A 23166-nucleotide genomic window follows, 5' to 3' on the forward strand; every position below is an offset into this window, starting at 1 on the left:
TCAATGGCCACTATATGTAGGTTTAGTTACTTTTTATTTAACAAAGTTAAGATTTTTTCATATAAACCTAAGGAGTAAAATGTTCACATTAAAAAAACATTTCTCATTTAAAAGTGTTAAACAAAATTTTCACGTATTTAAAATAAATTTGTATATAAAGAAATCCATGCATTAAAAAGTACTATTGATGTTATTTTAACTTCTATAAAAATGTTAACAGTGGCGAACCAAACTGTGGTTGGATGGTTAGAGGGACTGTGGTATCCTCAACCCACCAGGATTCAAGTCCTGGTCTCGCATTTATTCTTGAATTTATTTCAGGATTTTCGGCGATGCGCATTCAGTGGGAGGAGTCATCCCCATTGACTATTCTAATCATTAGATTTCGAAATAATTTCCATTTCTTTTCTGAAAAGAAAATAATATTTTAAATAAAACATTTCTTTAGTGATATTAAATATTTTTATGCAAAAAGAAGTGAGGTGCTCGTGTATATGAGCGCTTGCTCTATACTGTGTTAAAAAATGTTAACGCTGTTAAAAATGTTTTTGTATTTTTAGAAAATGTTGATGTGTTATAGAAAAACGAAAAAGTGAAAATACAGAAATATAAGAATGAAAATAAAAAATAAACATTAAAAGGTAAAAAAAAACGTAAAGTATTCCCTTAGCGCTCGCCGTCGGATTCCCACCTCCTCTGTTACGCCTGCCACCATCTTCCTCCTTGTCCCTCTTTCTCGTTGCTGTGGTCTACTGTGGAGGCGTGGAGTGCTGATCCTAGATCCTAGCCACACTCTTTCCGAAGCAGTCCCCGTATCCCCTCGCGCCATTTCCGAATCATTTCGCCGAATCTCGGCGTCTCCACCACATTAACGCCATGCATCCACCGGATCCGACCATCGGCTTCTACGGCAATGCGCGCTGATGCGACCATAACGGCCTCACGCTCCATGGATTCTTATTTTGTTGCACGGCTTTTGTGGCGTCTGCTTGCCGTCCTGAAATGCCTGCGCGGGCCGGGCGCACGGGAGGTGTTCGACAGATTGGCCAAACGGGACAGCACGTTCGACGTGCCGCGAATTTCCTCCGCGAGTCTGCATCGACGACGATCAGAAGGAATCCTGTGGTTTGGGTGTCAATCATGGATAACTGAGGGCTGCGACCCGTGTTCAGTGCGATGCCTGACAGACATCTGTTCGCGTTTCAGGTATGTTCCGTGTTAGTGGTTATTGTTTGTACTGTCTTGTTAATATTCCCCATCTTCAAACTGCTTGAGCACGCACATTCTGGGTATTTTGTGTAGAAGCTAAGCACATTTAAATATTTGTGAAATGACAGAAGCTACAATAAAATTTAAACTGGCTGAGTTCAGCAGTTCTTATCACTTACTGTATGCCAGCATTGAAGAATGGACAGAGGTTAAGAACTAATCATGATAGGTGGCAGTTTAGCCTTTATATTTCTCATAACGATCAATTACACCATCGTTATTGGCTTATCATATACCATATGATTCATATGAAGACTACAAGCGTATCTCAACTGCAAATGGACATGAGTAAATCAAGGCCAGATCAGTTAAAAGAACGGTAGAATGATTAAACAGGTCTGCGCATTATATCTCTTGTAAGATTAACACTACAGTACTAGAAAAATATAATATGTTTGCAAATTATAGATTGCAGAGTCACTAGAAGCTGCCTCCTGTAATTCTATTTCATCAGGTCAGTTCAACTAAGTGCCAGTTCTTAATTTCATTCTTCAAGGATCCCTTTATACCATATTTTTCAATTCCTTTCCATTGAATTAGGTGAAGTCCTCTGAATTCAAGATATGATGTTTGATGAGTGATTATGTTGTCCAACTAAGAGATGAACTTTAATTTTTTTATCAATCTGTAGGGGACAGGAGGGCCACGATGAGTTATATTGAACAAAGAAACAATACTTTATTTACACCAATGAAACAGACAATGATAGGCAAGTAATGCTGCCTGCCAGTGAGCTGAATGCTAGCAATTGCCACAGAAGGCCATAACAGCTCGAAACTAAAGCTCCACACTAGCAACTTTTATTTGTCAAATTTGTTGTTTGACAATATCTCAATACTACATAGTCATAGTGTCATACACAAATGGCTGGCAATTCTAAAACTAGAAAGTATACCATTTTACCTTGATTATACAAAAATAAAAAATACAAAATACTCAATAATTTATAGATATCTGTGTTGTATATCATATGAAAAGTACACGTGGACAATAAACTGAATATGTTGAAATACACATAGCACTTGCAGTTCAATAAATTAAAAACCAGATAAAGGATCACGTCACACCTAAGCTTTCTTCATCATTGCGATTGTTCATGCAGAATTTCCGTTGGCACACTGCCCTTCTTGCTGAAGAATGACACTGCCGCATAGGCTGCAATATAGGCCAGCACAGGAACGACCAGAGCAATGACATTCCTGGACATCTCCCACTCCTTGGTACTGCCTGCTGCGTAGGCTCCAAGGAGGCCTAGCATGTCTAGCAAAATGGCAGTATGCATTGGCCACAGTGGGAACTTGTGCTTGTTTACTGGAAGTAGCAAGACAATGACGACAATAGAAGCCATAAACGAAGTGGAGTTGCTATAGAAGAACGCACGGTACCGGCCTTTGGCGATGTCATGGAGGATTGAGTTGCCAGCAGTATGTCCATTGTTGTTGTCCTGCCAGAGGCCACCTGGTGGTTTCAAACCAGACTGGTATGTTACACTCGCAGCCAGGACTCCTAGCAGCATCAAGTATTCACGAAGGTCCTTTTCTTCTGTTCCCTTATCTTCTGTTACCTTATCTTCTGTTCCCTTTTCTTCCGTCCCCATGTCACCAGCAACTGGTTCAGAAGACTCACTGGTGATACCTTCTTGCCCAGAGGACCCATCTACAGGATCAGGGGGGGTAGGCTGCGCACCACGAACATGGAATGGTGAAACTTGACTAGTAGCTGCAGCAGGGGTTGGCACTCCCATGGCATTTAAGTCCGAGCCTTCCTCTTTAGGCTGCCCTTTCCTCCAGTTTTGTATCCAGAAAATGAGCACCTGAAAGGTGACGAAGGCGAACACTGCAGCCACTAAAGTTAACACATAGATGGAGGTTCGTACATGTCGGGAGCTTCCAGCAGCATATGCACCCATGAGGCCAAACATGCCCATCACCATGCACACATAGAGTGCATAACACCGTATGCCCGGCTTGTATAGGGTGGGGTTCACAAGAAGAACTATGAGAGTTACAGATGCCATGAAGCTTGCTGCATTGCAGTAGAAGAATGCATTGTAACGACGAGGATAGTTATCAAGGAGGACTGGAAATCCAGCATGATGACCAAACTTGTCATCTGCTGACCAGAAGCCACCTGGTGGGGTCAGCCCAGCTTGGTAAGTGAGTGTTGCAGCCAAGATTGCAAGCAGCAGCAACATCTCGCGCCTATTATCCAACTTATCGGGATCTTGGTTTTTGTCCGTGTGCTCTTCTAATGTGAAGAATACTATATGAATCACCACATACACAAGGACAACACCTGCCAAGGCGACAACATAGATGGAGGTGCTTGAATCCCTATTGCTCCCTGCAGCGTATGCAATTATGAGGCCAAACAAATCCAGTAGCATGGCTGCGTGCAATGTATGGCGCTGAAGTAGAAATCTACTTTGAACCATTATGATGACGACTAGGGATGTCACAAAGGCGGCTGAGTTGCTATAGAAGAACACCTTGTACCGAGTAGGATGAGTTGTGAGGAGTACTGGGTCACCGCCCTTATGCTCTTCCTGGTCATCTGGCCATAGGCCACCTGGTGGATCTAGTCCTGCCTGGTAAGTGATGCTCACCACAAGAGTAGCAAGCAACATGACAAGAGAGCGATTCTTTTCCAATACTTTGTCAGATCCTCTGTCCCTGGTAGTTGCATAGATATACAGAGTTAAAATTTCATCCTGGTATTGGATTATATGGACCAATGGTAATTTCAAAGGAAGAATAATACGTGATTGCATACCTGCTAGTGCTAAAAGCTGTATGAAACCAGTCTTTTATTTGCTTCAGCCATTCTGAAGTACGATCACGTATGGATGTGAGTACTTTATGGTCCCAACTATCCTTCTTGTCCACGAGAGCCCGGGCCACAGTGTCTGAGACACGATCCTTCTTGTTCGTCTTGTTCATGGCTTCAGTGATAGCCATCTGTAGAAATATATATGCAAGAACCGCACCAGCCAGAAAAACTACATAGATGGTATTATCAGCTTCCCTGCAGCTTCCTGCAGCATAGGCCCCCACAAGGCCAATGAGCGCCACCGCGATGAACCCATACAGTGCAACAAACCTTTTAGAGATTCTCTGGCTCAGCTTCTTGTCCAGGAGCAGCACAATGATGAGCAAGGACGCAACAAATGCAGTGCTATTGCACACGAAGAATGCCTGATACCGGCTGGAGTTGTGGTCCTGCATAATTGGGTCGCTCACACGGTGGCCATCCTGGCTGTTGCCCCAGAATCCACCAGGTGGGCCCAGTCCAGCCACGTATGTGATGGTAACCGCAAAGGTTGCTAGTAGCATCAATACCTCGTGCTCCTCTTCACGCTTGTTTACATCAGGATCCTTGTTTTGCTTCTCAGGGTCCTTGTCTTGCTTCTCAGGATCCTTGTCTTGCTTCTCAGGAGCCTTGCCTTCTCTACTCTTGGGGAACGCCCACCGGAAGGCATAGGTTACAAAGACATATATGATGTAGGCGAAGACGGAAGAGACTAACACTGAGGAGTAGATGGTTGTAAAATCATCCCGGCAGCTTCCAGCAGCATAAGCTCCCATGAGGCCAAGTAAATCGAGCACCATGACCGCCCGCAGCACAGTTGCCCAGACACTGTTGTCCTTCGCCTCATCAAGAACAAGGAGAAGGAGGCAGGCCACAAGTGATGCCGCGAATGCAGTCGCGTTGCAGTAGTAGAATGCAAGGTACCGGTGGTAGTGCGTGTCTGGAAGGATCGGATCGCCTGCGAAGTGTCCATCCTGTGTGTCCTGCCAGACTCCCCCTGGCAGGTTGAGCCCCGCTGCATACGTCACGGTCGCAACCAGAGTGGCCAGCAGTAGAAGCTGTGTCTTCAGCTGGTACTCTGTTGAAGGCTTGTTGCTGCCGGGCGGGTTGGCCGGACTTTGCTTATCTGGTTGCTCTGGATTGTGGGATGCTACTTGGTTGTTGGACGACATTTGGCTAATTGGTGGTGGAACTGGAACACGAAGAAGACGCCTTGAGGCGGCGGTGTGAAGTTGTGGTCTGTTAAGCTCTTAGTTATATAGCCGTGTGCGTCTGTATGGCATCCCCATGCTTTGGCTTGGCATGATGGTTCCCCGGAATCTACCTGTCTGCTAATCATGCCATGACTACATCGAGTCGAGTTGTCTTGTTTAAATATTTGTTCCCTTGTCTTTCCCAAGCTTATATGACAACTTAACGGGCATCAATGAATCTTTCGTCTAGATACATCAGTTTGAGCGACAACTAATTCCGAACAGAGGAAGTATATAATTTTCTAATACTTGAGCTCTGGGAGATGCTTATTCCATGTAGCTACCTTGCATTAGCTGTAAGCCAATACATAACCATTAACTATGCCAATTTGGAGTTAACTATGTTGGAACCTTCATCGTCTTCTCTCTTACTAGGCAAGCTTCAATCATTCAAATCAACTGCAGTATGATATTCCATGGTTACATAAGGAGACTAAATAATTCTTTCTATTATAGCTTACTTGTGTTGCATGAGGCCAGTGCAACATGTCATGATGCTGATGATTGAAATATGTCATGCAGGAGGCTGTTGGCGTAATGCTTGGCACAAGCTGGCATTTCTGGAGCATATGTGAGGGAAGACTCACCATGTTTGGAAGGGATGCTGCTAGGATGACGCCGCAGTTCCATCTCCGCCGTAAATAAGGTCACTGGTGTGAACCCACCAGCAGAAACTGAGCAGAATGGCTGCAATTGCTACATAAGGCCATGAAGCACCGTGCGGTATCATAGAGACCAATGAAGAAGCTCGATAGCGGGGAATAAGCAAATTGCACTGCTTCACTATCTGTTAACTGTGGCATGAATCCATCAATTAGTTTTGTTTAGAGGTTTATCCCATTATCTCCCCCAGGCTTGTATGCAACTGAACAAGCATTTGTCAGTTGTGGACTGGAAGTAGTGAATTTTCACCCACCAGGTTTCAGCTGACCATGCTGCAGTTTATTTACATCCAGGTAACTTTTCTTTCCTGCATATACTCGCATACTTGTTTCATTCTGAGAGAGTTTATTGGAGCAAATGTAAAACTGCCTTAAAATATTGCTTTGTATCACCATTAGCCTAATCACCGAACTGATGATGAATAGTCAATAGTCATTAGTCTTGTCATGCCATATGCAGAGTGCGGTTGCGTGTACAGGACAATGCTTTGTTTATGTGACCAAGACAAGACTTGCCTACATTTCGTTGAGCTCTGGGAGTGGGAGATGCTCATTCCATGCAGCTTCCTTGCATTAGCTGTATGCCAATACATAAACATCACCTATACCCAAGTTGGAGTTAGAAATGTAGGCACACTTATCTTCTCTATGACTAACGAGCTTCAATCATTCATATCAACTGCCGTATATGATTCCATAATTACATAAGGAGACTAAGCTAGTTCTTTGTATAGTGATTTAGTTGCCTTGCCAGAGGACAGTGCAACATGTTATGATGCTGACGACTGAAATATATTGTATAGGAGGCTGTTGGCGTAAAGCTTGGCATAGGCTGGCATTTGAGACAGAACGCATCTGGGGACTGACTTGGTTTGTGTTTAACGAACTGCCCGGATGGACTGCACATGTGGTTCTCCGTGAAGTGCCTCTTGGAGGCTATATGCTTTATGGAGTCTTGTGCAAGATCAATCATTCTGGATCTGCAGATGGTAATCCGATGGCTTGCTGGTCTATCCTATGGTGGATTGTGCACAGCTGCATTCAGTAGAATACCCGAGGTACATGTTGCGACGCCTGGTACTTGTCTGGCCTTAGAGGGTTCTCAAGTCATTCTGTCCATCATGGTTCATCATGCTGCTTGAACATGTTATATTTATTGTGACGTTGGGATTTCTTAAATATTTACCAAGAAAATTCCAACAAAACATAGTTGAAGGTCCTCATTATTTGAAATGGCAAGGGACAAAACTGGAGCACAAAATAATGTAACATGCGTGTGGTTGAAATTTCTATTGTCGTAGGAAAGGATGAGCTGGTCTTTGGCCCATTAGAACTTCCAGTTCTGTTATGCTACAATGCAACTTGTATTCATCAGGATACATAAAATGAATTCTGTGCTTGCATATTTGTGCTACTTAAATAAGATGTCAAACCCGGTATATATGGCTTCTAGAAATAAGTGGTTAAAAAGATACATTTTCTGTGAGGAAAACAAATAATATGTGTGGCAAATATTAGTGTGTGGACCCAAATTAGTAAACATCACCCACACCCATGTTGGAGTTTGAAATGTAGGAACATTTACCATCTGTCTGACTAGCGAGCTTCAATCATTCATACCAACCGCTGTATGTTATTCCATAATTACATAAGGAGACTAAGCTAGTTCTTTTTATAATGATTTAGTTGCATTGCCTGAGGACGGTGCACCATGTCATGATTCTGATGGATGAAATATATTTTAGAGGAGGCTGTTGGCGTAAGGCCATAAGCTGGCATTTGAGAAGGAATGCATCTGTGGAATGACTTGATTTGTGTTTGATGAACTGCCACAGATGGACTGCACATGTGGTTCTCGGTGAAGAGCCTCTTGGTGGCTACGCTTTATGGAGTCTTGTGCAAGATCAATCATTCTGGAAGGCATACCCGCTGGCATGCTGATCTATCTCGCCGTGGAACATGCATGTCTGTGTCTCAGTAGAATATCTGAGGTACATGCTACGATGCCTGGTACTCCCTCCGTCCCGAAATAAGTATCTTTGATTTAGTACAACTTTGTACTAAATCAAAGGCACTTATTTTGGGACGGAGGGAGTACTTGTCTGGCTTTACAATTATCTCATGTCATTCTGTCCATCATGGTTCATGAGGCTGCTTGTACAAGCTTCTCTGCCTTCTTTTTATTCTATCGTTGGGAGTTGTTCTTAAATACTTGCCAAGAAAATTTGAGCAAACTAAAGGTCCTCATCACTTGTCATGTCAAGGAACAAAATTGGAGCACAAAATAATGCAAGTTGTGTGTGGTGGAAATTTCCATTGTCGTAAGGATGAGCGGTCTTTGTCCCAGTAGTACCTCCAGCTCTATCGTGCAATAATGCAACTTGGATACATCAGGATACAGAAGTGAACTCTATGTTAACATATTTGTGGTATAAGATGGCAAACCCGGTCTATATGGCTTCTTAAAACAAGTGGTTAAAAAGATACATTTTCTGTGAGGAAAACAAATGTGGCAATATTAGACTAACAGTGCGCTGACCCAAATTATGTAGAGAGATAAATACAGAACGGGTTGACACTTGAGAACCACTTCTAATTTGAAAACTGCTATTTAACGTAAGAGTACAATTTTCCAGTTTCTATGTTCTAGTTTGATCAGTTAGAATTTATATAGTAACTAGTGGCAAATGGTTCTTGATATTACCAGATTGCATGTGATTGTACCAGGAAAATTTGGTATGATCATTTCTTGCATAAAGTTATGGCTGAACATAAAGAGATCATAACAAAGCTAGGTCAACAAAAAAATGGGCAGACCTGTAAGTCATGGCCAGATTTTTCACATGCCAGTTATAAGATTGAAAACTGAAGTATTAGCTAAAGTTGAAATGTTGCAGTCTTTGAAGATAACTTTACAAGAGAGAAGCACTTCATAAAGTCGCTATAGTTTATGTCCTCGAGGTAGAAACTAAGAAATGAAATTGCGTATAGGACAGTGTAGGTATCTTGCAGAGCACTTTGAAGGCTACATTCTGCATTTTTAATTCAACAAGTGAGATTTGGTGGATAATGAGCAACTAACTTTCACAGGGGGCCAAGGGCCAATACGTGTACAGGTGTGGTAAAGTGCAGGAAGCCCCTTATACAATGGGGATATACAGAAAAGGGGACTATACACATCTAACCCCCCCCCCCCCTCAAACTCATGGTGGATCAACAACACTGAGTTTGGAGAGAAAGAACCCATGCTGCGCTCGAGTCTGTGCCTTCGTGAAGAAGTCGGCCAACTGTAACTCAGAGGGCACATAGTGAAGACCGAGAATCTGATCCTGCACAGCAGCACGCACAAAGGAGTCATCTACACCGATGTGCTTGGTGAGCTCATGCTTCACCAGGTCATGCGCAATACTGATAGCACATGTACTGTCTGACAATAAGGGAGTCGGTGTAGTAGCAGACACACCAATCCTCAAGTAACCATCGTAACCAGATCACCTCAGTCGTCAACATAGCTCGCTCGCAACTCAGCCTCTGTACTCAAGCGAGAAACTGCAGTCAGTTTCTTTGTCTTCCAGGCAATGAGAGAGCCACCAAGAAATACACAGTAAGCAGATAGCGAGCGTCGATCAGAGGGATCACTAGCCCACGTAGCATCAAAGTAGGCCTAGAGCTGGAGAGAGCTGGAGCGGGGAAAGAAAAGGTGGTGAGAGATCATGCCACGAAGATATCATAGAACACGGAGGAGGTGACTATAGTGGACAGAGGTGGGGCTGAAACGAACTGACTGAGAATGTGGACAGGATAGGATATGTCAGGACGAGTAACAACTAGATAGACAAGGCTCCCAACGAGGTGGCGACAGCGAGTGAAATTAGGAAGAGGATCACCGTCAGAGGCACGAAGCTGAACATTGAGCTCCATAGGAGTCACAACAGTGCGCTCATCACTAAGAGCGGCTCGAGCAAGAAAATCCTGAATATATTTTTCCTGGGAGATGAAGAAGCCATAAGAGGTCGAAGAAACCTCAATCCCAAGAAAATAGCGAAGTGGACCAAGATCAGATATGAGGAACTGGTCGCGAAGGTAGGCCTTAACAAAGGCAACGTAGTCAGAGTCGTTGCGGTGATGATCATGTCATCGACATATAGAAGGAGAAGAGTCCGACCACGAGGAGACGTGTGAACAAACAAAGCGGGATCATGATCACTGGGCGAGAAGCCAGCGACGGTCACCACAGAGGCGAACCGCTCGAACCAGGCGCGAGGGGCCTATTTAAGACCATAGAGGGAGCGTCGAAGTCGGCAGACCATACCATCAGGAACATAGTACCCCGGTGGTGGCTGCATATAAACCTCCTCACGCAACTCACCATTGAGAAAGGCGTTCTGACCGTCAAGCTAACACAACAAGGAGAGTGCCACATGAGCGAATGTTTCATCATAATCGCGGCCCTGCTCCTGCTGAAAGCCACGAGCCACAAGACGGGCTTTATAACGCTCAGGAGAACCATCGGAGCGAGTCTTAATCTTATAGACCCACTTGCACGTGATGGGACGAACATCGGAAGGAAGGGAAGCCAGATCCCACGTGCCAGAGCGCTCAAGGGCAGCAATCTCCTCGGCCATCGCAAGCTGCCATTCAGGCTGAGTCATGGCAGTCCGATAGGAAGTGGGCTCAGCAACAACAGAGAGACCGTACCGGTCAGGAGAATAGCGATCAGGTGGGAGGTGTCGGGGATATACCCCGCGGTGTAAACCGGCCGGAAGTTAACCCGGCCGGACTTGGCGGTTTATTTGAGGTCCCGCTGGCACTTGGCGATATTCATCTGGTGACCCGCTCAGACTTGGCGATTTACCAGCAACCCGCCAGGACGTTGTAACTCACTGGTGACCCGGCGGACGGGTACGAGGAGCGACAAGACCCGGTGGCCCGTCTGGCGTTTCATGAAGGCCGGTTCAACTATTGTGGGCCGGTTTAAGAGGAAAGGCATGAGGAATATTTACCTTACAAGGAGTTAAGACCAGGACTTGTATCCAGTTTGTATTAGAGATAGACTAGTCCTAATCCTAATAGGACTCCACATGTAACCCGCCCCTTCAACATATATAAGGAGGGGCAGGGCTCCCCAAGGAGGGAGAGGCGACAAGCAAGAAGAAACAATCTTAGGGCTAGACACAAAGAGGAGAGCCGGTTTACGGCAACTCCCTCGTGATGATAATGAGACCTAGCCTCAAACAACATGTAGGGTTTTTACCGGATGATGTTTCCCGGGGCCCGAAGCTGTCTAAATCCCTGTCTTGTGTTGCGTCTCTCGATTCCGCTCAACCCTTCTCAAGCTACCGCATAGATGCGTTGGCCTCGCGACTAAGTCCTGACACTAAGGACATCTGCCGTGACAAATCCACCACAGTTGGCGCCCACCGTGGGGCCTGCGCACGGCGGTGATGAGTTCTTGAAGGGATTTCCTCCAGGGATCGAGAAGTTCGCGTTGGTCTGATGGAAGAAGAGCCGGCACGGAACAATCGCGTTGGATAACCCGGCATGACAACCCTGGACACAGCGGACAAGTTAAAGGAAATTAGGGTTACACTTATGTGTGCATCTGCTGTTCATATGATCCGTCCAAATTCAGAATCAGCCAAGTTCGACGGAAGGTTTTTCGCCGAAATCGTCAAGAAGATTTTTCCGCCAGAGTCCACCGCGGGTGGTGTTTGAGGGCCAGCTTGACCCGCCGGTCTCCGGCACGGACAGAGCGATCCTCTAGCGGAGTTTCTACAAAGGCGGAGTGGGTCATGGGCCGCCCAAGTTTGAAAAAAAAGGGGTTAAGAGAAGGCCGCGACCCAGAAACGGATAGACGTGACCACGGAGTTGTTGTCATTGAAACCAAGTACTGTTACTCTCCGTCCCACATGGAAATCAAAAGAAAGGAAAAGGAAAGTTAAGAGAAGGATACGTGAGGCAAAGGCCATATCAATAGAGGCTAATCAGTGTCCACGTACAGATCATTTGTCGTTCACAAACATCAGATATGAAGCGCGTGCCAGCATAATTTTGCACTGGCGTACCTCCGGGCCATGCTGCTAGACGGATACACATGCAAATCACCGCCCCCGCTGTTCGGTTTACATCTACCCGCTTCTACGGCCGGATCGCCCGTCCGCACCGGCTTACAATGCCACGGTCGACTCATCTGTTGTCCGGGCGAATCAGGTGTTATCCCCTATATATTTTATCAGCACATGCTTTGTTTGAAAACAATTACTCTAGTATGTGGTATTTTTCGCAGGGCCATTATTCATTTCAAAGGTGTTGCAAAGGGGCATGCGCTGATATTTTTGTACTACCGCGTTCGTGCCGTGCTGCTTGACGGATACATGCGCAAGTGGTTGCCCCTGCTACATCAACACACGCGAAAACTCCCGTCAGAGCCGGTTTATAACGCGTAGACAACTTACTCGTTTGCACCGGTTTACATTGCCGCGGCCGGTTCATCTGCCTTGCTGCCGCGGCTGACTCGGCCATGATCGATTTCAGCTTCACTATGGTGATCATCCACCCCGCAGTGGATAGTAACTGGCCTAACATATCAGGTGAAATCCATCCAGTATGTTTTTATATTAAATATTGCTTTCTTTAAAAGAGCAATTACTCTGGCTTGCAGTATTTTTTTTGGGGTGCAGGGCAAATGTGCATTGCAAGAGCGATGGTCATATAAAGGATATCATGCATCGGACCCGTCGTAATGATCTATGAATACATGTGCAAGCCACGGCCTCGGCAGTCCGGTCTATGTCAACATACGGCCGATTGGCCCGTCCGCGCCGGTTTACAACGCCGTGGCCGGCTTTCTCGTCCGCACCGGTTTACAACACCGCGATTGACTCACCCATCCGTACTGGCTTACAATGCCGCGGCCGACTCATCTATCCGAGCTGCCTCTGATGTTGCGGTCGTTTTTGTCGTCCGTCTCTCGCGGCCTGGTCTACATTAACATATCGGGCCGCACCTGTCTGCATGAGCTGTTTATTGAGTATGAGCAAGTCATAGCTTGGGTAGCCCGGTTTTCTTTCAAAATGGAGGCAAATTATCATATACTATCAACTGCCGTCTACACTGGATGGCTCAATGGGCAGGCGCACAAGTCGCCGCCACTACAGTTTGGTTAACTTCAAATCGCCAGTTGGAAGGAACCATTGGCCGAGTTGCTGACACGGCTCATACGTGATCATTTATAACCCGCCGTAGTCATCACAACCTTCTGTGGATTCACATCGTGTTATCAACACTAATGATATACAAGTTATGCCGGTTTATATCACGGTCAAATATGGAGAGTTTCAAGCCAACTCCTCAAGTCACCTTGAGACTCGGGGGCTACGATGACATGACTAAGCAAATCTTGCCAGCAAATTTAAGAACCCCAGGACGATGGAGGGAAAGATAACCCGGTCCCGGAGGCTACTGTTATTTGAAGGCCGTCAGAAAATTTCCGGCTTAGTAAGTATGTGACAGTTACAAAATCCCGGCTCAATGAAGAAATTCCGGATCATCAGAAAGGATTCCGGTTTAAAATCCAGCTCAAGGGAAGTCAGTCTCACTGAAGCTCTCAAATATCTGGTTTACAATCCGATTCAAGGGAAATCTGTTCTCCCACAAAGCTCTGAAGCGCCCAAATCCGGTTTAACAATGTCCGGTTCAAAAAAGGAATTAACTTCTCGCAAGTTCGAGTTTAAAGACCGTCAGAAAATTTCCGGCTGAAAATGAAGATTCCGGTTTAAAATCCGGGTCAAGGGAAAGATGTCTCCCACAAAGCTTTGAAGCTCTCAATATCCGGTTCAAGATCCCGGTTCAAGAAGAATTTATCTCTTGCAAAAAAGTTAAAAATTACCGAAGAGAACCTGCTGCCATGATGCGCGGTTCAAACATGGGTATCCTGCCTTATTGGCCTAACATATTATTGATCACATGGGGGCTTCTGCTTCATAAAGCGGGGTCTCTGTTCTTTTTTACATCATGCGTGGTTACACGGAGGTTCTGTCTTAAAGCGGCCTCCGGTTTACCTCTTGGGTTAGCTTTTCAAAGCACCATGTTATGTCACTTGGGGGCTTGGTCGTGTCCGAACCAATGCAACACCTCTTGATAGGCGAAAGCCACCAGATCACTTGGGGACATGGTCAAGTCTGAACCAGTCACGCCTCTTGATCGGCCTAAGGCCACAGAGTCACTTGGGGGCTTGGTCGAACCCGAACCATTGCCACGCCACTTGATCGGCATAATGCCATGGTTTCAGTTGGGGACCTGGCTGACTTGAATCATAGCTACACCTATTGGGAGCTTGGTCGTGTCCGACCATGGTAACACCATCTGATCGGCTCAGTAAAGCCTCCTTTTTTGCAAATGGTTTTATCATTGCCTTTGCTTGAAATTTTCTTTAATAAATATTTCTTCTTTGTTGCGTTCTCAAACCGACAAAATTCGCAGACCGGTTCGACTGTCAATTGACGGAACACGGTCAATTCTTAATCCGGAGACTATCTGCCCGGTTTGATTTTATGTTACCATCTTATTATGGAGTAAACCGATGTTCATTAACCCGGCTTGACTTTCAATTACAAGTTGTCAGTACACGATCAAGTTATAATCCGGAGACTATCAGCCCGGTCTGGTTTGACTACGAGTCGCCGGTATTATATATGGTTAAACCGGTGTTTGTCACAACCCGGTACGGTTTTATCATAAACCGACATAGTATGAAAGGAGTTATCACCATTACTACAAAAAGTTGGCAAACCAATGATGTGATTCAATGTCACAGGTATGATATATTTCATTGATTATTCTTAAGTGCAGCCTTGGTTATAAACCTGGGTTATATGTTGGGCATTATGACCCGTCCGGCGGTAAAACCGCCAGGACACTTTAAACTTGTTGTATGCAGAGACAGGTTGAATAAAGCATGATGATAAATTATCCGGTGTTTATTAAGCCGGCCTGGCTTTGGACTATACGTCGCCAGTATATATTTGGATTGCGCCATTGGAATCATGCGTTTATAAATCATTGGGTTATATTATTCAAATAGCCAAACTTGGCTGCATTTTCATTATGATATTGAATGAATAAGGTTTTCATACTGGATTATATTATCTTGAATAGCCAACATGACTGAATTTTTATTATGGTTTTTAACAACCGGTATTATTGAGGTTTTCAAAGTCGCTTTAGCGCAATGACTATTATTTTATCAAAGGATATGATTTTTTTTGCAATGGAAGGAATAGTCCCGAGTCGCTGCAGGCTTACGACCCGGCACTTGGGGGCTACATTATTCAAGTTGAGATTATATCAAATATGCAAGTCTCATGTCGCTGCAAGCATGCACCATGATACTTGGGGGCTAATGCAAAGTCATTTTTATTGGCCTTATTGAAGACCCGACTCATCATATCATAATGAGCCGGCCCTTGGGGCTACCAATTGCTCCTGTCAACAATTCAAGTTTTATGGGCATCAGTCAATTACAAGTCCCAGGTTGCTGCAAGCATGACAACCCAGCACTTGGGGGCTACATAGTATGGAGTATTCGGTTTTTACTAGTCACTAGGATGAACAACATGGATTTCTTTGAAAGTGGCAGTATTTATATTGAAGCAAAGTCTTAAGCCACCACTTTGTTCTGCTCAAAGACTTGGGGGCTACAGGTATTATATTATTATCGAAGAAATATTTTCAAATTCTCTGATTGAGCAAACTAGGTTGACTCGGCGTCACCAATCATTATGACCCTGTGGCTGCAACCCGGCGTCATTAATAATCATGAACCGGCGTTGGCAATGATCATGAATCGGTGTCTGCAACAATCATGACTCGAAGTCAGCAAATTGAGTATGACGCTGGCTTATTGACCTGGATTTTCTAGAATGAGGAAATGACAAGGACTTAAGTATGATCAGGTGCCGGTCTACAAGAATTCTTAACCCGGAGCACAACCTGCCAAATTTGTTCTGGTGTTTATTTTGCAGCATAAGTTTACCATGGATAAATCCAAGCTAAACTTGGGGGCTAATGTCGGGGATATACCCCGCGGTGTAAACCGGCCGGAAGTTAACCCGGCCGGACTTGACGGTTTATTTGAGGTCCCGCTGGCACTTGGCGATATTCATCTGGTGACCCGCCCAGACCTGGCGATTTACCAGCAACCCGCCAGGACGTTGTAACTCACTGGTGACCCGACGGACGGGTACGAGGAGCGACAAGACCCGGTGGCCCGTCTGGCATTTCATGAAGGCCGGTTCAACTATTGTGGGTCGGTTTAAGAGGAAAGGCATGAGGAATATTTACCTTACAAGGAGTTAAGACCAGGACTTGTATCCAGTTTGTATTAGAGATAGACTAGTCCTAATCCTAATAGGACTCCACATGTAACCCGCCCCTTCAACATATATAAGGAGGGGCAGGGTTCCCCAAGGAGGGAGAGGCGACAAGCAAGAAGAAACAATCTTAGGGCTAGACACAAAGAGGAGAGCCGGTTTACGGCGACTCCCTCGTGATGATAATGAGACCTAGCCTCAAACAGCATGTAGGGTTTTTACCGGATGATGTTTCCCGGGGCCCGAAGCTGTCTAAATCCCTGTCTTGTGTTGCGTCTCTCGATTCCGCTCAACCCTTCTCAAGCTACCGCATAGATGCGTTGGCCTCGCGACTAAGTCCTGACACTAAGGACATCTGCCGTGACAAATCCACGACAGGAGGCGAGGCCGAGCACGGAGGTTATGAACCGGTGGAGGCGTGAAAGGAGGCGCTCTGAAAGTGGAAGGCGCATCAGTAGAATCATCCTCAACACGAGGGCGGCGAGTGTAGTTGAGAGGAATAGGAGAGAGAGAGGCCGACATACCGGAGAGGATGGTGGAGAGGTGGATGATGAGGGTGGGGAGGAGGATGTAGGGGAAGGTGGTGTCGGTGGTGGATGAGGAAGAGTGAGACGTGCTGGAGGAAGGGGTGAGACATGAGGCATAGAAGAGGGTGTATCGGGAAGGAGAAGGAAAGAAATATCGTCCACAGAAAAGGTCGAGGAGGAAGGACGCGGGTAGTAAGAACGAGACTCATCGAAAGTCACATCACGTGAAATGCGCAGTTGACGACCAGCAGGATCCCAACATCTATAGCCCTTGTGCTCATCACTGTAACCAAGAAAAACACACTCAACCGACTGGGCAGTCAATTTGGTGCATTCTCGCGGGGCAAGAAGAATATAGCACACACGTCCAAACATACGAAGAGCTGAGTAGTCAGCAGAATGACTAGTGAGACACTCCATAGGAATACCACCCTACAAGGATGGCTGAATGTTGATGACATAGGTGGATGCGGAAATGGCTTCAGCCCAAAAGTGTGGTGGAAGAGAGGCGGCGATCATCAGCGCATGAGCCGTCTCAAGCAGATGACTATGCTTACGTTCTGCAACGCCATTCTGAGCATGGGCACCAGGACATGAGAACTGGGCAAGAGTACCTTGTTCCGCAAGAAAACCATGCAACATCTTGGAGATATACTTTCTAGCGAAGTCAGCACGAAAAGTACGAATGGGCGTGGAAAACTGGGTGTGAACCATGGCAGCAAATCGCTTGTATATAGAGAGACCCTTGCTACAAGATTTCATAAAGTAGAGCCAAGTATAACGAGAGAAATTATCAATAAACAGAACATAGTAGTGATATCAAAGGGAGCACGACCCCAAACATCAGAGTGAACTAAGTCAAAAGGACGCTGAGATACCGACTCACTGCTAGGATAAGGTAACTGGATCTGTTTGCCAAGTCAACAACCATCACAATGTAAAGAAACATCTCCAGAGACAGACCCTAAGAGGCCCTGACGCACTAACGATGACAAGCGGGAGCCATATATATGACCAAGTCGATGATGCCACTGTTAGAAGGACACAGAAGAGGAGGCATTAAGAGCATGAGAACTGGCAGAAGTGGTGGCAACGGAAGGAATGCGAAGCCAGTCAACCTCCCAAAGGCCCTCTGACTCACGACGCCGAGGGCCAGCACCAACCAGAGCCTTGGTGCGACGATCCTGAACAGAGCAAGAATCGGTATCAAGAATGACACGACAACCAGAATCAGTAAGTTGAGCAGCGGAAAAAAGATTCATGGTAAGACGGGGAACATGAGAAACACTAGGAACAGAAAAAGACAGAGTAGAAAGAGTGCCACGACTAGCAATAGGAAGGGGTGTGCCATCGGCAGTGAGAACATGAATAGGAGAATTAAGAGGTCGAAGAGAAGATAACGTGGAAGAATCAGAAGACATATGAAAAGAAGCTCCAGAACCCAGAACCCACGAAGATGTACCTGACTGTGTAGGTGCCGGCGGTGATGGGGAGATGGAAGCAGTCATAGTGGCAGCGGAACCCGTTGATGAAGAGCCAGAGGAAGCCAGTATGCGCTTGAGCCGCACAATGTCCTGGTCAGTGAGTGACAGAGTCGAGGAAGACGCATGAGTCCCACTGGAAGAAGAGCGCCTCTGGTCTCGTTGCTTCTGGCAATAGTCAGACTTTGGGTGACCTGGCCTGGAGCAGTAGCCACAGAAAGTGTCATGATGCGACCGGTCCTTCTCTGCATGGGCGACCCACCCCTCCTGAAGGTGTGGGCAGGAGCAGTGGAGTGGTGAGGCAAGCAGACGACACAGGAGCTCGGGCAGCCAACACAGAGGGAACCGCAAGCAACCCAGCAGAACGAAGACGGGTCTCCTCAGCGCGAAGCTTAGCAAGCACCTCTGAGATAGGAACACGGCCGTGAGGAAGCAAGTGAGCACGTCGAGGCTCAAACTCGGAACGGAGGCGAGATAAGAACTCATGGACACACTGAAACTCCAAGTCTAATCGCATGGTCTAGCAGCAACGACAAGCACCACAAACAACTGTCCGGAGAGTCAAGCTGGCGCCAGATGGCAGAGCTCTGTGAGTAGAACTCATCAAAAGAAGAGTCACCCTGCTGAAGAGCGTGCTCCTGACGCATCACAGATAAGTAGAGAGCATCACCAGAGGGCTGATAGCGCTGACAGAGATAAGACCACATCACTGCAATGGTGCTGAGGCCCATGAACTCCGAAGCAAACTGAGGAAGGACACTCGCAGTGAGAACAGCAGCAACACGAGCATCATCATTGCACCACTGAGTGTAAGCAGATAGATCATCGCGGTAGACAGAAAAAGCATTTGAATAAGCTGAGACCTACTGATCATAAGCATCAACCGCAACATCATCGAGAGCCTTGCCTGCATCCCGATCAGCCTGAGAAGCATCAGTAGCAAGAATACGCGGCACCGGCGGGGTAGGAGCCACGGGAGCAACAGGGCATGACGGACAGGGGACCTTGCCAGAAAGAACGCCCCACAAGAGAAGACCGCGCATGTGGATACACATGAAACCCACAAACTCAGCATAGTTAGTGCCATCGAAGATCACCGAGCACCGAGGAACAACATAGCCCGAAGAAGACATGATGAGCTCTCCATTTTTTTGGAAGTCAACCGTCACAGGAGGACTGATCTAGATCGGGCAGAGGCACACCAGAGCCCAGAGCATGAGTGGGGATCGGCTTGGACGCAGCGGCCTGGCGGCGGACATCAACCAGCGGCCGGACGGGCAGGAGGCGGCGGTGGCCGGACGAGGCAGGCGGCGGCGGCTGTCGGACGAGGAGGGGGCGGCAGCGGCCGGACAGGCAGGCGGCGGCGGCCGGACGAGGAGGGGGCGGCGGCAACGAGACGAGGAGGGGCGGACGGCGTTGAGAGGAGGCCGTCGGGGGCGAATCCAGGCTACAGCGGCGTCGGATCCGGGCAGGGACGGCCAGTGATGGGCGGAGACAATCGATGGCGGGCGGATCCTAGCAGGGGCGGCCGGGACGAGGCAGACTAGGGACGGGGCATAGCAGCAGCGGCGGCTGGGGTGGAGCACGCATGGAGTTGCATTGTGCGGGAGGGAGGCTAACCTAGCATCTGATACCATGTTGGATAATGAGCAACTAACTTTCGCAGGGGGCCAAGGGCCAATACATGTACATGTGTGGTAAAGTGCAGGAAGCCCCTTATACAATGGGGTATACAGAAAAGGGGACTATACATGTCGAACAAGATTAACTGAGCATGAATGCGACATATGTTTACATACTTGATTGGCAGGTTGTCTTGAGATATTTGTGCAAGTGATCCTTTTTTGTGTGTTAATAATAATGAAGACTGCTCTTAGGCCTGGTTGGGACTGCTCCGCTCCATCATAATCAGTTTTACTCCACCAAATTCACTTTGGAGCAGTTTCATACAGGAGTTGCAGCTCCACCAAGGAGAATGTTTGGCTTCCAGCTAGCTCCCGCTTCAAGAATGGGAAATTTGGTGGAAAGGGTCTATTTGATTGGATGATGTGGGGAGAAACGAAGGGGTATCCACTTATTGGTGGCAGTGGTGGGTAGTTTCCCACAACTCCAGCTTAGACTTATTTGGAGCACCCCCTGAAGAGCTTCACAAAAAACAGGGAGTTGTACCCCAGATTTTTTTTTTTGGCGGAGCGGCATATCATGGAGATACCCCGTTTGGCTTGCGTTTTCTAGTGTGGAGCTGAATTTGAAGGAGCGGAGCAGTCCCAAACAGGTAGTCTTCGAATCTTGTAAATGTAGAACCATACATAGCTCCATAGCCCTGCAAACCTGCCACATCCACTGGATTCAGGTTTACACCCAACCCAAGTCCAAATATGCCTGAGGCAAAAATTTACAGTTTTTGCCATCATGGTCAAATATACTACCCCCTCCGATCCATATTAATTGTCACTGGTTTAGTACGTAAACCACCGACAATTAATATGGATCGGAGAGAATAGCTAGTTTGAGGGATTTAAAATGTCCAGTTACATCAACCATCAAGTACACTGCAATTCTAGAAAAGGGGAGGAATAGGGCATAGCAGAGACTGGACAAGCCACCGCCAGAAACTAAGAATAGAAATAAACTATAAATAAAAGAGAAGCCACACACCACAAAAAATGCGGGTTTCCACCTTTCTATTTGTATTACATAAAAACAATAAATTAAATTAGGATACAAGGGGAAACAGATATACAAAAAGATCACCTGTCTTGACATTTTGATAGGTGTATAAGAATTGTAGGCTTTACTGCTACTGTCTTGTATGAACAGAGCTGCAGAACACACTAATAATCAAACAGAAATGGGTGCCGCTGGAGCTACCTGTGCAGGATCCACACTGTTCTCTTCCCGCGGGCTATGACAACATGAGATTGCCAGCACTATATGGACTGCAACATATGCCAGCACTGCGATAACTAGTCCGACGACATACACAGACGTCTTCCACCCCCTGCTGGAGCCTGCTGCGTAGGCCACTAGGAGAGCGAGCAAATCCAGCACAATGGTCGTGTTCATGACCTTGAGCGACCATCTCTTCCCGTCCTTCCACTCCAGTAGCAAAATGATGATAACAACAATGGATGCCACGAAGGACGTGGAGTTGCTGTAGAAGAAGGCGAGATAACGGTGCCTCTGGTTGTCATGCATGATCGGGTTGCCTGCATCGTACCCACTCCCACTGTGCTGCCAAGCTCCGCCAGGTGGATCTAGGCCAGCCTGGTAGGTGACACTCGCCACAAGGATTCCTAGCAGCATCAGGTATTTGCGCTTGGCTTGTTTTGTCTTTCGTTCTTCGTCATCATCATTATCTGGCCTCGGTTGACTGGTCACGTTTGCATTTCTGTTATCTAAGAACACTAGTAGCAGTACAGCTATGACGAAGAGGACCACAACCACCAGCGCGAAGATGTAGATGGATGTTTTCAGATGTTGCGTGCTTCCGGCAGCATAGGCACCCATCAGGCCAAACATGCCCACCGCCGTGCAAATAGCGAGCGCATAGCTTCGTATGGCTGGCCTGTATAAATGGGGGTTCACGAGCAATATGATGAGGGCAATGGACAGCATGAAGCTCACCGAATTGCAGTAGAAAAAGGCTGTGTAGCGGCGGGGAAAATTGTAGAAGAGGACCGGGTCCCCTGCCTGGTGCCCGCTAGACCCATCATCCTGGAGCCGGAAGCCACCCGGAGGTGTCAGCCCAGCCTGGTAAGTGATGGTCGCTGCCAATACTGCGAAAAGGAGCAACCGCTTGCGCCTCTTGTCCACAGACTTAATTTCCTCTGGGGTGGGGTCGCCGTGGTTCAGTGTGAAGAAGACAACATGGATCACTACATAGACTAGGACAGCACCCGCCAAGGTCATGGCATAAATGGAGGTGCTCAAGTCCCGAGAACTTCCTGCAGCATATGCTCCGATGAGGCCAAACAAGTCCAGTACCATGGCTGCCTCGAGCACGTGGGTCTCGAGCATAACCTTGCTTTGGACCAGGATGATGGCCACCAAGGAGGCTACAAAGGCGACGGAGTTGCAGTAGTAGAAGGCCTTGTACCGCCCAGCGTTCACAGTGAGGAGGATCGGGTCACCGGCCATGTGGCCGTTCCCGTTATCCGGCCAGACGCCACCGGGAGGGTCCAGCCCGGCTTGGTAAGTGATGGTTGCAGCAAGAGTGGCTAGCAATAAAAAAAAAAATGAAACTCCATGGGCACTAGCACCCACGGTTTATTGATATAGAAGAAGCATCCCTCATGAGAATTCCAGAAATTCGTCCCCGACGTGGATCGAACTCTGGTCGTTGGGTTTACAATCATGCGCCCCCAACCACTGGGCTATGCCCACGTCCTCAAGAGTGGCTAGCAATAGAACAAGGGAGCGAGCCTGCTGCGCTGCGTCCCTAAGTAATTGCAGAGAGATAAACAGAGATTAACTTCAAGCGGAAATAATAGAAGGCAGTGATGTGCAGAGGAAAGATAACAACTGAAGAGGGTATAATTAATGTGCTATGGTCGTACATACCTGCCCTGACTAGTCTCCGCCGGACTTTGCAACCATCCTGCAATCTTAGCCTGGACATTTGTTAGCGTGGTCCTGAAGCAGGATGTTCTTCTTTCTTGTTCGGCACCTCCAGCAGCAGCTACATCTCCTTTCAAATAAACAACACCTTGGAGCAATGCCATGAATATCAGGACGGCACCAACCAGGCTGGAGACATAGATGGTGGTGTCGGTCTCCCTGCAGCTGCCGGCGGT

At 47.0% G+C, this 23166-nt stretch overlaps 1 protein-coding gene and 1 long non-coding RNA gene across 2 annotated transcripts; one reads left to right on the plus strand and one right to left on the minus strand.

The window, feature by feature from the left end:
* Window positions 1–684: 684 nt before the first annotated feature.
* LOC123160956 (uncharacterized) lies at window positions 685–10858 on the plus strand. Its single transcript, XR_006480471.1, has 4 exons — window positions 685–1206; window positions 5853–6286; window positions 6796–7050; window positions 7828–10858. It is a non-coding gene; the product is annotated as an uncharacterized lncRNA (long non-coding RNA).
* LOC123160955 (uncharacterized) lies at window positions 2149–5484 on the minus strand. Its single transcript, XM_044578805.1, has 2 exons — window positions 4042–5484; window positions 2149–3941 (listed from the first exon to the last, which is right to left on the minus strand). Exons 1-2 carry the CDS (start codon window positions 5247–5249, stop codon window positions 2351–2353), a joined length of 2799 nt encoding a protein of 932 aa, XP_044434740.1. The 5' UTR covers window positions 5250–5484; the 3' UTR covers window positions 2149–2350.
* Window positions 10859–23166: the final 12308 nt, after the last annotated feature.

Source organism: Triticum aestivum, chromosome 7B (assembly GCF_018294505.1).
Source record: "Triticum aestivum cultivar Chinese Spring chromosome 7B, IWGSC CS RefSeq v2.1, whole genome shotgun sequence".
Lineage (NCBI taxonomy): Eukaryota > Viridiplantae > Streptophyta > Magnoliopsida > Poales > Poaceae > Triticum > Triticum aestivum.

Bases quoted from the DNA above. Each gene is read 5' to 3' on its own strand.
- LOC123160955 (XM_044578805.1), bottom strand. From the start codon at position 5,249: ATGTCGTCCAACAACCAAGTAGCATCCCACAATCCAGAGCAACCAGAT. The intron at 3,942-4,041 runs GTATGCAATCAC...TGCAACTACCAG, and splicing joins ACAGCTTTTAGCACTAGCAG to GGACAGAGGATCTGACAAAG.